General features: G+C 43.4%; 1 protein-coding gene across 10 annotated transcripts in view; it reads right to left on the reverse strand.

Moving 5' to 3' along the window:
* Positions 1-15,831, reverse strand: part of Tnni3k (TNNI3 interacting kinase) — a 263,899-nt gene that overhangs the window by 79,052 nt on the left and 169,016 nt on the right. For 8 of the 10 annotated variants that reach the window (XR_013052441.1, XM_042280190.2, XM_006974909.3 and 5 more), the window contains 3 exons: positions 15,048-15,100; positions 14,698-14,750; positions 10,510-10,642 (listed from right to left, as the gene is read on the reverse strand). Coding sequence is in view for 9 of the 10 variants with exons in the window: in XM_042280190.2 (XP_042136124.1) it covers positions 10,510-10,642; positions 14,698-14,750; positions 15,048-15,100 (239 nt within the window). In the remaining variant the exon portion in view is untranslated. Of the gene's footprint in view, positions 1-7,391; positions 9,818-10,509; positions 10,643-14,697; positions 14,751-15,047; positions 15,101-15,831 lie in introns of those variants that run through there. The other 2 variants (XM_076575283.1, XM_076575282.1) reach the window with 2 other exon arrangements.

The raw sequence follows: 15,831 nt of genomic DNA on the forward strand, positions 1-15,831 counted from the left end.
ACCTGGAAGGCGAGATGTTAAAACACCACTGATTGTTTATTGCTTTATTTAGATCATCAGGGGTCTGAGGTCTTTTTAAGGTTGTCTTTGGGTAGAGAAAGTCAAACGTTACAGTGAGTTACTGCAAATTTGAAGGCTACCAATTGCCTTCTCTGCATCAGTTCCAGCTCATGATGCAGCGTGATCCTGGGGCAAGAGCGGCATCACAGCTCTCCACAATAAATGAATCATCCATACATACTTACATCTTAATACAATAAATGAATCATCTTACACATACTTAATTATGTACTGGATTCTGAGCTCCTAAGTAATCCCTCACTGGCTTATTTTGTAAAATTAGAAAAAAAAAATTCCTGTTGTAAGGAGAAAAAAGAGGTCCAGGGAAGGATCTCTTGTGTGAACACAGTGGACCTTAGTGCAAATCCCCAGCACCATGTAGAAGCTGCACATAGTCACACATGCTTGCAGTTCCAGGATTGGGTGGGGCAGGGACAGGCAGATCTCAGGAACTTGCCTGTCACCCAATCTAGTAAAATGGTGAGCTTTAGTTGCAGTGAGAGAGACCCTGTATCAAAAAATGGTGGAGAATGGTCAAGGAAGACACCCCGGGTCTTCTTCTGTCCTCCATGCACTTGTGTACAACACATAAATACACACACCACATATACACACACACCACACACTACACCATACACACACACATGCATGCCACACACACACTGCCCCCCCACATACACATGCATATACACACCACACACCACATACACACCAAACACACACCTCACAAACACACATGCATGCGCACACAGACAGTACACATACCCCATACACACATGCATGCACACAACACACACAATGCATGTACACACATACCATACATACACACATGCATGCACATACTATACACACCATACACACACATACCACACACACACATGGATGCACACACACATACACGTACATGCAAACACCACACACTGTACACACATCACACACACATCACACATACACACACAGATGCATGCACACCACACACACACATGTATGCACTCACCACATACACACCACACACACAGATGCATGCACACACCACACACACATGTATACACTCACCACATACACACCACACACACAGATGCATGCACACACCACACACACATGTATACACTCACCACATACACACCACACACACAGATGCATACACACACCACACACACATGTATGCACTCACCACATACACGCCACACACACATGCATGCACACATCACACACACACACGCACACATGCGCGCACACACACACACACACACACATACACACACACACAATGGGGTATAGGAGAAAAAATAAAGTAAAAGTAAGTATCTGTCAGCATTGACCAAGACAAAGTTCATAGAACATCTTACATTTTGATTGTGTGCATGTGCTCCTCAAAGTGCAGCTCGTTGCACACCATTGATTCTAAGGTTATAGTCAAGGCAGCAGTGTCCTGCAACCCCAGGAAGAGCCAGGACACACCCTGTGTTAAAGTGGTGCTGTCCGTTGGCCTCTGGCTAGAGCAGGCAGGACTGCAGTGTATGTCCGAGTCAGGGTTTGCAATCCCAGGAAGAGCCAGAACACACCCTGTGTTAAAGTGGCGCTGTCCATTGGCCTCTTGCTAGAGCGGGCAGGACTGCAGTGTACGTCCGAGTCAGGGTTTACTGCAAAGAGACACCATGACAGTAGCAACTCTCTACTATAATAGTAGAACCACTATTTAAAGAGGAGCGGGGAACTCAGTGCCTACCCGTATGCAGCCTGTGGCATAAGCATGTCTCTAAGTAAAGTACGCTGTCATTCATTAAAGGCTGTGTGTGAAACTGCCCCCTCCCCTCCCAGGGCCACAGGCTGTGTTTGGTTCTGGGATTTCCAGATCATGGCTCTGAACTAAACTTTCACTATCAAGTCTCTCCGTCTCTCCCTAAACTTGGCTACAGTGAATTGTCAGATGTTCTTCGTTCGCTGATGCCTCCCAGACTTAGCAAGAGCTCAGCATCAAGGAATCCAGGGCAGAGTCACATTTCCTTGTGAACCAGCTGGCACCATTCTGGAGAAAGCAAAGCAAAAGAGGCTGTTCTTTGGACTCAAGCTGAGATTTCAGGGTGATCTGCATGAATGGGTAGCTGGGGACAACACAGGATTAGGTAAAGTGTGTGTTGTTGGGTTAACTCACCTGGCATCTTCTTTTGTTGCCTGTGATGTGTTAGAGAAGACAAGACCAGAAGAGAAATCAAATCTGGGAAGCAGGTGTTGATTTCTTTCTCCAAATCGCATCCAGGGTAGCTCTTATTTGCCAGGTGAACAAGCTCCTTCATCATGCTCAGCTCACTCTCTGCTTGTCTCCACATCTCAGCTCTTTCTTTTTCCAGTGGTATCTCTCTCATGGATCTGTTCTTTTCCTATATCCATCAGGCATCTTTGATGTTTCACTCCCCACTGTATTTCTACTTCAACGCATTGGAAAGTTTTTGTTCACATCTTCCAGTCTTCTAACCAACCTTCCCATTTCCATCCAAGCTACCACTCCAGTTAGAGTGGTCCAGATTTCTAAAGAAAAGCTGGTCTCCTGACCTGAACTCTGATCCAGCCTTTGCCAAGTAAGAATAAAGAACATTCTAAATTCTCTTAAAATTATACGGTGGCTTCCAGTGTTGATATGCATAAGACTTATGGCACTATTGACTTGCTCAAGGGATGACAGATAGATCATAAAATGCTGTATCTGGTCATGTCATGTTGTTTCCAGATAAGGCTAGCATTGTGACAAACAGATGCAGCAAAGGCAATCTGCTCTTAGTTTAGGCAGGTAACATCTGTTCTGCTCAGGGCCCAAGAGAGTGAAAGGCCGAAGAGGACAGGCAAGTTAGCTTTCCCCCCTGAAATGGGGACATCAGTGCTGTCCTGTCCCTGGACATCAGGACTCGGGTTCCTGGACACACATACCCCAGTAGATATAGTTTTCCCTGTGCTTCTCAGTGGTTTGGACTTAGATTGAAGTACATACTTGCTTCACAGATAGCAAATGGCAGACTACAGGACTTTGCAGAATTCAAAATCATGTGACCAAGCTTCCATCATAACTTTTCTCATATCTATTTATTATCTATACTATGAATGTATCACCAATCAATCATATATATTATCACTTTCAATCAAACAATAATCTATCATCTATTTGTCTATATCAATTATCTGTGGTGATATTTTATTTGTGCTGAAATATGGTAATATTTTATTTGTGCTTTAATAAAGTTTACCTGGAGAATCAGAGGAAATAGCAAGCTGTTTTAATTAAACACAAAAGTCAGGCAGTGGTAGCACATACCCTTAATCCAACCACTTGACAGACAGGGTCTCTGTGTGTTCAAGGCCATAGTAGGGAACATGCCTTTAATCCCAGTACCAATCTTAGAGAGCTGGAGGTCTGTACAGAGAGGCAGTGACAAGGTAGTGAGCTAGCTGGGCTAAGAGCCAATGAGAGGGCAGAACAGCAAAGGCAATAAAGGCACGGGTAGACGGGAAGTAGCTCTCTTTGGAAGCTGCAGCATGGTGAGGTAAGGTTAGTTGGTAGCTATTCCTATTTCCCTGATCTCTAAGGCTTTCACTTCTATATTTGGCTCCGTGTTTTTTATTTAATAGGAAATTTGTCTACAATCATCTATCATCTATTTATCATCTATATATCTACCTGTCATTATCTATCTACTTTTCTTTCTTTCTGCTTGTGGATACCTCCTACTGATTCTGTGTCTATAGAGCCCTGACTTACACAGGAGGCTTCACCTCTGTCTCCAGTTTTACTTGGACAGCATGAGCTTTGTAACCACTGCTTTGCATAACCCTGCTTCCTCCCTAGTTAGATGGCTTCGTCACATGTCTGAAGCTTGTTAACTCTGCTTTCTGTTGGAATACCTGCCTCTTACCATTCTATTATTTATTTATTTGATGAGAAGTAATTTTGAAAGATAAAATTCAGGTGGGATATGGTCTAACAATCTTTTCTGCTCTTTCCTACTATCAGTCTGGCCAGGAAACCCCTCCGGGAATATCTTTAGTTCTTCAGGAGTTGTTATTTGAATGTGAAGCGTCCTTCACCAACTCATGTTTTAAAGTTCTGCAGTTGGTAGTGCAATTAGGGAGGACCTGAAAACTTTAGGATATGGAGTGTAGCTGGGGAACTGGAAGGACTCGTCAGGAGTACCTTTCCATGTTATAGCCTGGCCCCTGGTTCTGGCCTTGCTCTCTGCTTTTGGTTTTCAACCAAGCAAACTAGCTCTGACCCATATTCTTGCTGCCCAGCACAGAGCCACTGTCCATGCTGTTTCCAGTATACATGCACAGAGCCACTGTCCATGTCTTCCTCATGACAGCCTAGAATACTCCAAAACTGTGAGCTAAAATAAATCTTTCTTTCTAACATGTTTTGGTCCGGCTTTTTTTTTTTTTTTTTTTTTTTTTATGGTACAGAAAATTACTGATATCATTTGCTGCTCTCTCAGTGGGCTTACTCTACAGGGTACCTTTCAGAGCCTCCCTCCTCACTATGGGTAGTGTGAAGGCAAGAGAAACACTTGGTTCCTCTTTAGGAAATGTTCAGTGAGTGCCGACTACTGTCAGCCTGTCCAGTGAGTACTGACTGTTGCCAGCCACTGCTCCAGCCCTCAACTTGTCGAAGGTTATAAGACATGTGCCCACGTGGATTCCTTCACACTTCTGCAGCATCAGTTGAGAAATGTTTTCTTTTAGAAAACTAAGTTGGTACTAGCATTTAAAAACCCTTTGATAGCTAAAGAAACAAATGAGCTGAAGTCAGTTCATCTAGTAAGAGCGAGCAAGCACACCTGTGGTGCCTGACACTCAGCAAGTCAGACAGCATCTGTGAGGTGGCTGCCCGTGGGGCCCGAGCATGTAGTCCCATGGACATCACACCCTGGGACTGAGCTTGTGTATATGTCCCCTGGCCCTGAAGGCATTGGTTGTTTTGACTCTCCATGTGTTGGAAGTGATGGGTTTTCAATTCTTATTAAAACTTGGATTAAAAGCTTAATTTGAACATGTGCTACTGAAAGAGACCCTCCCTAGTTTTGAGTTCCTGGGCGTGTGTATCTATCACAGCGATAGAGTCAATGCTAACAATGGAGTTCTACTTTTAGATTTCCGGGGGTTTAGCATGCTGCAGAGTACAGAAGGATGAGCCCCACGCATAACTGACAAGGCTGTCTCCAGCTGTGTCAGATTGTTGCTTCTCATAAGTGCTGGGGTATGGTCACATTGAGTCAGGTGCTGCATACAATTCATTGCTGAGCATATGCTAGATTGCCTAACCACCGTGATGATATTAGAGTCCTGTTTCTTCATGCACGGTCACTGTCCAACTCTTAAAAATTCAGCATCCATCATAAATGAATTCTCTTTCCAATAAAGTACTATAAGTTTTAATATCTGAAACACTAGAATCAGATTGGTCTTAAGTAAGACTTCTTTTACATTAAATAGTGTTTTTCCCCTAAAAAGAGTAATTATTTCTGGAGGCAGGGTCTTCAGCTTCTTCAGTTGATCATTTCAGGATTCACAAGGTTTATGCAAGAGAGAAAATGACAAGACTAAGGAGCATCAAACAATAAATACAGCAATAGTGGTGACATGGGGTGCAGCAAAGTAACTCGGTACTAGAGAATTACAGATCCCTGTGTGGAAGAACCTTTTGTTATGCTGGAGAGATCTAACAACACACAAAGTCAGTATAAACAAAGTGGGGGAGAATTCATCAAAAGGAACGGACACATGCAGGGCACACGGGAAAGGGGAAGCAAAGGCAGAGTGATGAGCAGTGATGGCAGGGTTGTGGGAGGATCTGGTGGGGAAAGCAGGGAGACAGTCGCACGAGGGTTCTGGATGGTTTACTGTGTGAATTTCATTCCTGACCAGCGTGTATTAAGTGTGCACGTTAATGAAGTGTGACACATGCACATGTCGGACCATGCACCAACTGAACGAGGGTGGCTAGCACTGCCCTCTCCTTACTTTTCTTCATTTTTAGAAGTTTCAAGGATCTTTTATGTCTTCATAAAATATATAATAGTTTATTGTGAATTATCATTACTTGGTGTGCTTTGGAAAACCACAACTTATTCTTTCTCTTTCTGTACTCATTACCTAATTTTCTTTGCTCCTCTCCTTTTCTGCCTTTCTAAATCTGTCTTATTTCACAGGACATGATGCCCTCCAGTTCCATCCATTTTGTTGGAATGACAGAATCTCATTCTTCTTTACCGCTGAGTGATATTTCACTCTGTCTGTGGGGTAATCACATTCCCTTTATCCATTTATCTGCACACTGGTGCTAGCTCTATATCTCAGCATTTTGAATGTTGCTGCCATAACACAGGAATGCCAGTGTCTCTTTAGCATGCTAATTTCACTTCCTCCCAGATATATGCCCCGTGCAGGAAAGACAGAATAATATGGTGGCTCTATTTTTAGTTTATCAAGGCATTTCCACAATGACTGTAATAATTTATATTCCTACTGAAAAGGTGTCTAAGCTGCCTTTCCTCTAGAACCCCAACAACATTTGTTACTTTTTGAGTTTTTGGTAAAGCCATTCTAACCACAATTGGGTTATCCTCTTTGTAGTATTTTTTTTTTTTTGATGGCTAAGGGTGTTGGGAATTTTGTTGTCATGTAGTTGTTGGACATTTGTGGAGATGATTTTATGAATTTTGTTATTTTGGGAACACAGGATAGACATCAGGGATTTCAAGTGAGGGACACTATTCAATTAAACAAGAACATTTAGAATGCTGAAACTAACAATTGGTAAAGAAAAGATGACAATCAAAACTGGTGACAAGGATAGCAATAATCTGTCCTAGGTGGGTAGTTCAGTGGCAGTCCACTTGCCAAGCATGTTGAGGACCTGTGATTAGTCCCAGTAATGCAAAACAACCAACAAACCAACAACTAACCAATTGACAACCAATTAACTAACCAGCCAACCAATCAACAACCAATCAACCAACTTACCAACCAGCCAACAACCAACCAACCAACAAACAACCAGAAAACAACCACCAACTAGAAAACCACAACCAACCAAACAACAAACAACAAACAACCGAACAGCAACCAACTAATCAATAGCCAACCAAACAACAACAACAACAACAACAAAACAAACATCAACCAACCAATCAATACTGTGTAGTATTCTGCATGTGAAAAGGAGGAATACACTATGTAGAGGAGATGGAGGTGACTGCATTTCAGAGATTTGGAAAATTTTATTGAAAAAACAAAGTAATTACAAAAAGGGATACATACACTTATATGAGTACATGTTCATTTTGTATATGAAATAATAATTAAAGAAGGAGTCATGTATTTAAGATGGAATGGGGACAAAAAAGACACTGAAGGGGGAATGAGGGGCAGAATCAGGTGATACCATACTCATGTATGAAGTATTTAAAAATTAAACTAAAAAGTAATAAAATGGCTTGCAAAAATAAAAAATTCATAGTTAAATCTAAAAATTATGTAGGATTTATATAACATTGTAAGTTCATTGAAAGAAATTAAAGTAGATCTAAGCACGGGGAGAGACAGACTGTTTTCTGAGAACAGTATGATTGAAACATGAATTCAGCCTCAACTAGAGTGCATTAAGTCTAAGGACCAAATGCATGGTACCTCATTTTCCAAGCTTCCCTTTACTGAGTGGACAAGCCACTTCTAAAATTTATACTGAAAATAAAAATAGCCCTCATAATTAAAGCAACTTTTACAAAGAACGCAGTTGGAACACCAACGTTGACTGGGTGGTAACTATTGAGAGAGTGGGGGTGATGCACGATGGAAGAAGGTCTGTCCATGTGGATAAAAAAGTGTCAGAAGTACATATGAATATTTTTGGCTGATTCTTGACAAAGCACTAAAACCAGTTACTGGAAAATTGTAGTTTACTTTAACAAATCATACTGAAAAAATTGAATGCTGATACTAAAAAAACAACTAAACAAAAAATAGCAAATTCATCCCACACTGTAGACCACAGAAACTACAAAGCAGATATCACAGCTGTGAAACCTGAGCCTGTCAGACCTTCATGTAGCATGTCATAGGAAGAGGAGATATCTCTGAATATTTTAAGACCAGATATTAAAATGATACAGAAGTCTGATAAGAGGGATTTTATAAGTGAAAAATCTTTGGTCTTCTTTAAAGGCGTTGCTGAGCAGATCACAGATGAATGTCACTGCAACCTCACATTAGATTCATCTAGAGTCAAACCACTCTTACAGCTAAACACTAAGACCATATGAAAACACTTCAGAAAAGAAAGAGCAATGGATGCCAAATGTGCACATCAGTAGGTTACCAAAGCCAGTCACCACAGAGTAGTGTTAATCATGCCCAAAAGCTCCAAGCATACCCAAACTTTAACGGTCAATAAGCTTTGTGTTTCAGCATATGTGGTCAGCAACTGCCGGGGGACTCCATGATGATATCCAGAACATGGAAAAGTTTATCGTTACATCCAGGAGTCAGTCTCTTATACTTGAACAAATGTGTAAGAAAAAGAAAAACAAGTACACAGGCTCCGAAACAGTTTTGGTAATTCTCATCACAACAGCTCTAAACTAGAGTAGCTCAAAAAGTCACCAGCTGGCCTCTGCACAGTCAAATTTATCACAGAGAAGTGAGAAAGGATGGGTACGGATAAGCAGGGCAACGCGATTCCCTTCCTGGGATGTTCTGGGAGAAGTCCACCTCCAGACACAGAAGCCAGTCCAGCAGCAGCCGGTGCTGGAGCCGGGGAAGGGGCATTGCTTCACGGAAGTGCAGAGAACATTCTGGAGTGGTTCTACAGCTATACATGTTCCCTAAAATTCACTGACTGTTATCCTAAAAGACAATTTTCTGTTAGGTCTCAATAAATTTGACTCGGAGGGTACTATAGCAACAATTTAAATGAGATCTACAGCTTGAGCCAGGCAGGAGATGGAGGATGGTAAATGGTAGATAATTCCAAGATAGAAATTAACAGTACTAGGTGAATGAACTGACACATGGAATTAGGAAAAGGCAGCTGTGTCTTTCTATAAAAGAGCACATAAAGGCACCCGAAATTAGAATTGAATTGTCAAATACCCAAATGACTTTACAGTATGCACCCTCAGGTAACAAGACAGCCACAAATCATTACAACATCCTCCAAAGGGCATTGTTGGTCCAGTTCACAAGAAAGCTTGCTTCCTTAGCATAGCAAGGGGTGGTCACATCATCAGTTGAGTCATAAAACACGAACAGATACCAGAATTCATGGAAAACACTGGAACCTTCTGAGCAATAAACACTGTGAGAAGAGTACAAGACCTGGGCACTCCCTCTGATAAATGGTGATCTTGGCTCAGCTTTTTCATACATTTTGATTTTCTCTGTGTTATAATGTTACAGGGTGACCACCACAGCAACTGGCAATGTGATTCACTCAAGATTCATGTCAAATTTTACTCCACAGCTGTACCTGAAACAGGTTTAGTTCTGGGAAGATAGGGTCTCTAAATGGCTTCAGGACCAGTGTGAGAAGAAAGAAGAACATTGTAAACAATGAGCTAAGCAAATGAAGTGGATGCTGGGACAGGAGAAACGGCTCAGCTGTTAAGAGCCCTTGTTCTGCATCCCCGAGGCCTGGGGTTCTGCTGTGGATGATCGATTCCAGCAGCCCTGTAACAAGTCCAGCATTCCTGTGCATGCCCGTAATCGTAACTCCCTGAGGGGCAGAAAGAGGAGGGTTGGTGGAGATAAAAGCCCCAGGTTCAGGGAAAGACCCTGCCTCGGGGAACAGCCAGATGACGAGAGATGGGGGCACACAATGCCCTCTTCTAACCTATGAGTGTGTGCTTGCACACACATGCTCGTGCAGTTGGCCTTGAGTCACTTTTGTGCACACTTTGCCTCTGATTAGATGCCGTTTCTCCACATTCTACATGTAAATTGAGTGTAATTTATACCATCAGTGATAATTGGACTCACTCAAAAATCTTGACTTTTTAGAACATAGCCACACCTAATACAAAATTATTAGGAGATGTGTTTTCAGCCTTGACAGATTATTTCGGCACTGACACTTCCTCATCTCAAGATACAGATTTGAAAGACACCTTTAAAATCTAAACTCAAAGAGTGAACACATTGGTCACTTTGCCTGTCAGTTTATACTCAGGGCAATTTGCTTATTTTATTAGAAATAGATAAATCAAAGTTCTAAACTTGAATAAAGCACTCTGTACATCTAGATCCAGAGTGAGGCCGTAACGTTTTCTGAATGGGATGCTCACTTTCAAACAAAGCAAGATCTCTTGCCACCCACTAGAAATAATTATCTCTGTAGGGAGGGATGCTGTCCAAACTTTCTGTGAATTGCACTGGGAAAGAGAGCTGCTCTGGTGCAGCAGGTCCTACCTGGCTTGAGATGCGCGAAGGGAATTTCTCCAGTGAGGAGCTCCCACAGACACAGGGCATAGCTGAAGACATCTGCCTTGATGGTGTAGCGCGTGCACTGGGTGAATACCTCGGGGGCCATCCAGCGTAGGTTCTGCACAGACCAAAGGTGACCAGAGCCAACTTCTGAGCCTGCACTGGAGAAGGTTCTCCAATGCTCTCAGATGGCATGGGCAGGAAGTGACTGCATCTCTGCTCTTCACCAATGCGGTGGACGAGGTGCATCTTCTCATGTGTGTCAGTTTCTCAAGAAAACACAAAATCATTGGAAGATCCTAAAATCTGTACTCTATAAGATACCTCCAACATTAATGACAAACAACTGCCTCATAGTGGTAGCTGTGCGTTCCTTCCTTCTTCCTGCTCCCAACCATGCCCTAGACACCCCACCGGCTTCGGAATCGGCCACCAAGGGGTCATCCCCAGTAGTTCCCTTGGCTTCAATCACACTGTGGGAAACATCTTCCCTTGTTTGAGTCTCCAGGTTCCAATTAAGTGAGTGACTAAATGAGGCCCCTAACTGTGTTCTCATGACAGAAGACAGAGTGAGACATGGGGAAGTCACCCAGCATGCCTGTGATGGAGATTTCTCCCTGGTAGAATCAAAGCTCTGGAATTTCTTGTGTTTGCCCTGGGGTGAATTTCATGAATTCAGTGTCTGCAATATTCCAGAAAGCAAGCTAATAAACATGTTAAAAAGCACACCTCCAGCTTCATCTATGTGGTGGCGTGAGCTACACTCTATATTAGTGATCAGAATTGCAAAGCCCAGAGCACCAGATTCTGCTTTATGAAGTGAATGTTGCATTACTGACTGGGCAGTTTCTCCCATCTCAGAGCTCCAGGTCTCCCAGGTCTACATCCTGTCAGGGGACTTTCCCAATCACCTTCCTACGGCACGTTGAGAAGTGGTATTCTTTTATTATCCCTGAAAGCCTTGTGTGTGATGCTGCTTCGGATAATTCTTCTGACTATTCTGCATTATGTTGAATACAGAATAAAACCACACAGAATTAACCCCGAGAACACCTTTATCCTTGGCATTATTACACATGGTTCCTCTGCATGAGCTTCTGCATTCTGAAGAGCCTGAACTCATAGAGCAAGTTAGACATGTGCCACAACAGTGCATGCCTGAGAGCACTTTTATGGTATGTGTTTAAAGTGGGGAGGGAGAGCACAAAATAATTAAGCAACTTATAGTAGAGACAGCCTTATAACTAGTGAGAAATAAAATGACACCAGAATAATTTGAGGGAAGTGTTATACTTAAAAGCTATGCTACGAAGCAAAATAATCAATGTCACTTGCTGAGGGTGAGATTTGGTTTAATTCTATCCATTGGAAACGACTTAGTTAGAAGGAATCAACAGGTTACAGTCGAACTCCTCTGTCAGAACAACGAGATGCAGGTGCCTAAGATCCGTGAGTCACAGCTTTTAGGGGCCACATCCAGGCACTGCTTATTAATATTTTTTAATCGAAGATGATTTCAATTAGTGCATCCATGGCTAGGATCTGCTGATAAAGCTTCCTCTCAGCCTCAGAGTTTGGATGAGAGTTGTATATCCCTCCCCCAGTGGACACACTCGTCCACCCTCCCTCATACACACCAGTCACTAGCTTTGAACACTCCAAGAGCCCTGTTACTTCAGAGCCACTGGACCCATAATTATCTCTGCCTCAATGATCACCAACAGTGAAGATGTTCTTCCCACTAAGTCTCTTATAAGACACTGTAGCATTTCACTCCTACCCACTGTGGACCTAACTCTCTCCCTGCATATTTTCACTTCTTTGGTTTTTCTTATTAACACTCACTGTCACTTTTGCTTGTTCATATGTTCACTGCCTGCTGGGTATGAACAAGAATTGACTTAGTACCTGTGTGTGGAACCAGAGGTTGATGACAGACATCTGCCTCAGTCTCTCTGCACCTTACCTGCTGAGATGTGGCCTCCCTCTGAATCTGGAGCTCACCATTTTGGCTGAATTGGCCTGGCCAGCCAGTGAGCCCCAGGGGCCTTCCTGTCTCTACTCTGCAGTACTGGGGTCTGGCTTTCTATGTGAGTGCTGTGGATCTAAATAGGTCATCATGCTTGGTACGTGGAGGCATCTCTGCAGCCCCCAACTTGGATCATTGCAAATCCACAGTGGTTCAACTGTGTGGGTTGAGATGTCACACACATTTGTTGCGAAAATATGGGAAGTCTAAGGGGCTGCATGTTCAGATGTGCATTGAGTCCGGCGCCCAAGGACTCACTTGTTGGTATGTTGACGCTGGAGAGTAGCAGAAGCTGTAAGAAGCAGGGCTGGATCAAGATAATTAGGACACCTGCGGTCCTGACAACTAATTAGAAGATATCGATCATTCCTGTGCCCCTTCCACTAGTTCTTGTGAGAGCAAGGCTAGACCTTCCCCCTTTTCTGGCTTTCTATTTGGCCATTTGAGCTCAGCACACACTTGTTCACACTGTTGTACATGTTTAGGATTTGGTGCAGATTGTGATGGTCCTCACTGGAAGGCAGCATGTTTTCTGGGCTTCGGGCCTCCCAAATTGTGAGACAGATAGTTTTTCTTTATAATATGACTAAACTTGAGTGTTTTGATGTAGCAATGGGAAAATTGCATACTACAGGGTGGAACTGAAGGCATCAGCACCCTTACAGGTTCATGATGAGATTCCTTTCTCCCTCCCTCCATCTCTTCCTCTGGGCCCCTCTCCCCTGTAAGACATGTCCATGATGTCAAGCTATTTGAAGTTTTCTAGTACAGCTTGGTTTCTCACTCATCCCTTGCCCTTGTTTATGCTGTTTCCCCTGTCTCCATGCTCTTCCAGTTCCTCCATCTCTTGATGATTGCCTGTTCACCCTGCTGAGCTCTCCTGATGCTCTGTGAAACTTCCAGGGTACTTTTAAATCTGTTTGTTCATCCCTGTGCTGGCCACACTGGCAAATGGGCTCCTTGCAATCAAGAAAGAAACTCATTCACGTTTGCATTTCTGTCCCTTGAGCAACTCCAGACACAAGGCAAATGCTTGTTGAATGAATCAGAGTGCACACAAAACATGGAGGGAAGGAGGGGGGCGGCGAGGGGGTACAAGAGGTAATGTGCCCAATGGGGGCAAGTCTCCCTGAGCCTCACAAGGAGAGGCATTTTCATCCCAGCATCATGTGGGGAGGGCCCCAGATAGGGCTCACTATACCCGGAATGTCCCAGGGATGTGCAGGTGCCCAGGAAGGGGAAATGGATGGATGGCTCCTATGCTGATGCAGGAGGCTTGAAGCATCCTGTGGTGGAAAAAGAAAGCTACAGAGTAGCCCTGGGGTCAGAAAAGGAGTCAGGCAGAAAGTTGCCAGGGAAGGAGATTTGAATTGCATTTTGTGGGCACTGCTGAGAGTGTATCGTAAAACTCTCTGCCCAGCAACATTATCAGAGACGATGAGGAATGAGGACTAAGCCGGAAGAGGACTGGAGACAGGAACCATCACCTCAGGGTGCATTCGGATCTGAGGTGATAGAAGTGAAAGGCAAAATTGTAAAAGAAGCAAAGCCACAGATAGAGGTAGTTGAGTAATGAGTGAGGCAGGCCAGGTAAGGGCGGGCTGACCCAAAGAGGGGTCAGACGCCTCAGGAGTCCAGGGAGAAGCAAGGCCGCTTGTTTAGGGGAGTGAAGTTGGGGTGATGGGGGAGCCAGGGATGAATTGGGTGAGTTGCAGGCAATCTGGGAACAAGTATCATGGTCTTACATTATAATTTATGTTTTACTTAGTCATTAATGCTCACTTACAGGACTGGTTACCTGATAACTCTGATGGGAGACCCGTGAATCCTGAGCGGATGCTGCTGAGCGGTGGGTCACCTGTTAGCTCTCCCGCTCCACATGTTCGTTACCCGTGACAGTCAATGACCAGTGCCTGCCAGTGCTTACAGGTTACATTTGGAACATGGTCACCGAGAGTTTATCTACATTTTGTAAGTAAGGAACCCCTCAAATAGTAATTTTGGAGTTTTATGAAAATAAAACCCTAAAACTTATCCTGTCACCTATAACAACACTTCCTGGCTAAGGCTACTCCTGCCTTTCTTCCTCCCTCACTGACTTCACACATCTTAACTGTTTAACAAGGAGCAAGAAAGCTACACACCCCTGGCTGTTTAGTCATGTTGTCTTCATCCAGGGACTGCAGAAATCTTGATTCTAAAGGGAAGAGAAAACAAGTCCACGTCAAAGGAAGTGTCCCAAGTCCTTGGTCCAAGATCACAGCAAAAAACTGAAGACCTAGGAAGCCTTTGTCTTATTCAAATTTTCACTTCCCTGTTTTCAGTCTTGATAGCAAAGAAGAAAATAGAAGTGCAAATGGCATGCATTCCAAGTGCAAGGTCAGACTGAAATTTAAATAGAAATACCAAAGGTGTGAAATCTGTTTCCAGATTATTGCAACCAGTATGAATGAAGAAAGGATGGTGTTTGGGGCTGTGTTTCTGGGAGTCTTACCTCCAAAATCTGCCACCACAGCATGACCGTCCTCGTAGAGAAGAATGTTGTGACTGGGAAAGAAATAGACTTTGCATAAGCTTCATCAAGCTTTATTTCTCAGGCCATCACTTTCTGACCACAAAGATGAAATGTACTAACTCTGATGCTCTTGGTTGTTGTTGATTCAGAAAAGAGATTTGCAAAATGTGGTCATGTTCTAGTTCCTACTGACAGTGTGAAGAATTTCTGCTTCCAGCTGGGTGGTGGTGGCACATGTCTTTAATCCCAACACTCGGGAGGCAGAGCCAGGCAGATCTCTGTGAGTTCGAGGCCAGCCTGATCTACAGAACAAGATCCAAGACAGGCACCAAAACTACACAGAGAAGCCCTGTCTCTAAAAACAAAAAACAAACAAAGAATTCCTGCTCCCATGGACCCTCTAAGCTTGACAACAGCTTGCCTTGTTAGTTGATATACAGTTCCTCAGCTCACAAAGCCCTGTCTGAAAATGCAGCCCTGGGTAGACAAGGCATGGAATGTGCTAGACTTGGGACTGGCATGCAGTTAATATGCTCTTAGGAGCAGTCATCTGAGCTAGAACCTTGGGATCCACGTGATGGAAGGACATGATTAAACACTGCACGTTATCCTCTGACCTTCACATATGCTTTGTGACCTGTGTATGTGCTCACCCCCAGCCCCCTCACTAAATACATTTGAAATAGTTTTTTTTTTTTAAAAGAAGGAAAGATATGGAAAATATCCTGGACCTGAGATACCATTTTAATACAACAGAGTACAT

Source organism: Peromyscus maniculatus, chromosome 6 (assembly GCF_049852395.1).
Source record: "Peromyscus maniculatus bairdii isolate BWxNUB_F1_BW_parent chromosome 6, HU_Pman_BW_mat_3.1, whole genome shotgun sequence".
Taxonomy (NCBI): Eukaryota; Metazoa; Chordata; class Mammalia; order Rodentia; family Cricetidae; genus Peromyscus; species Peromyscus maniculatus.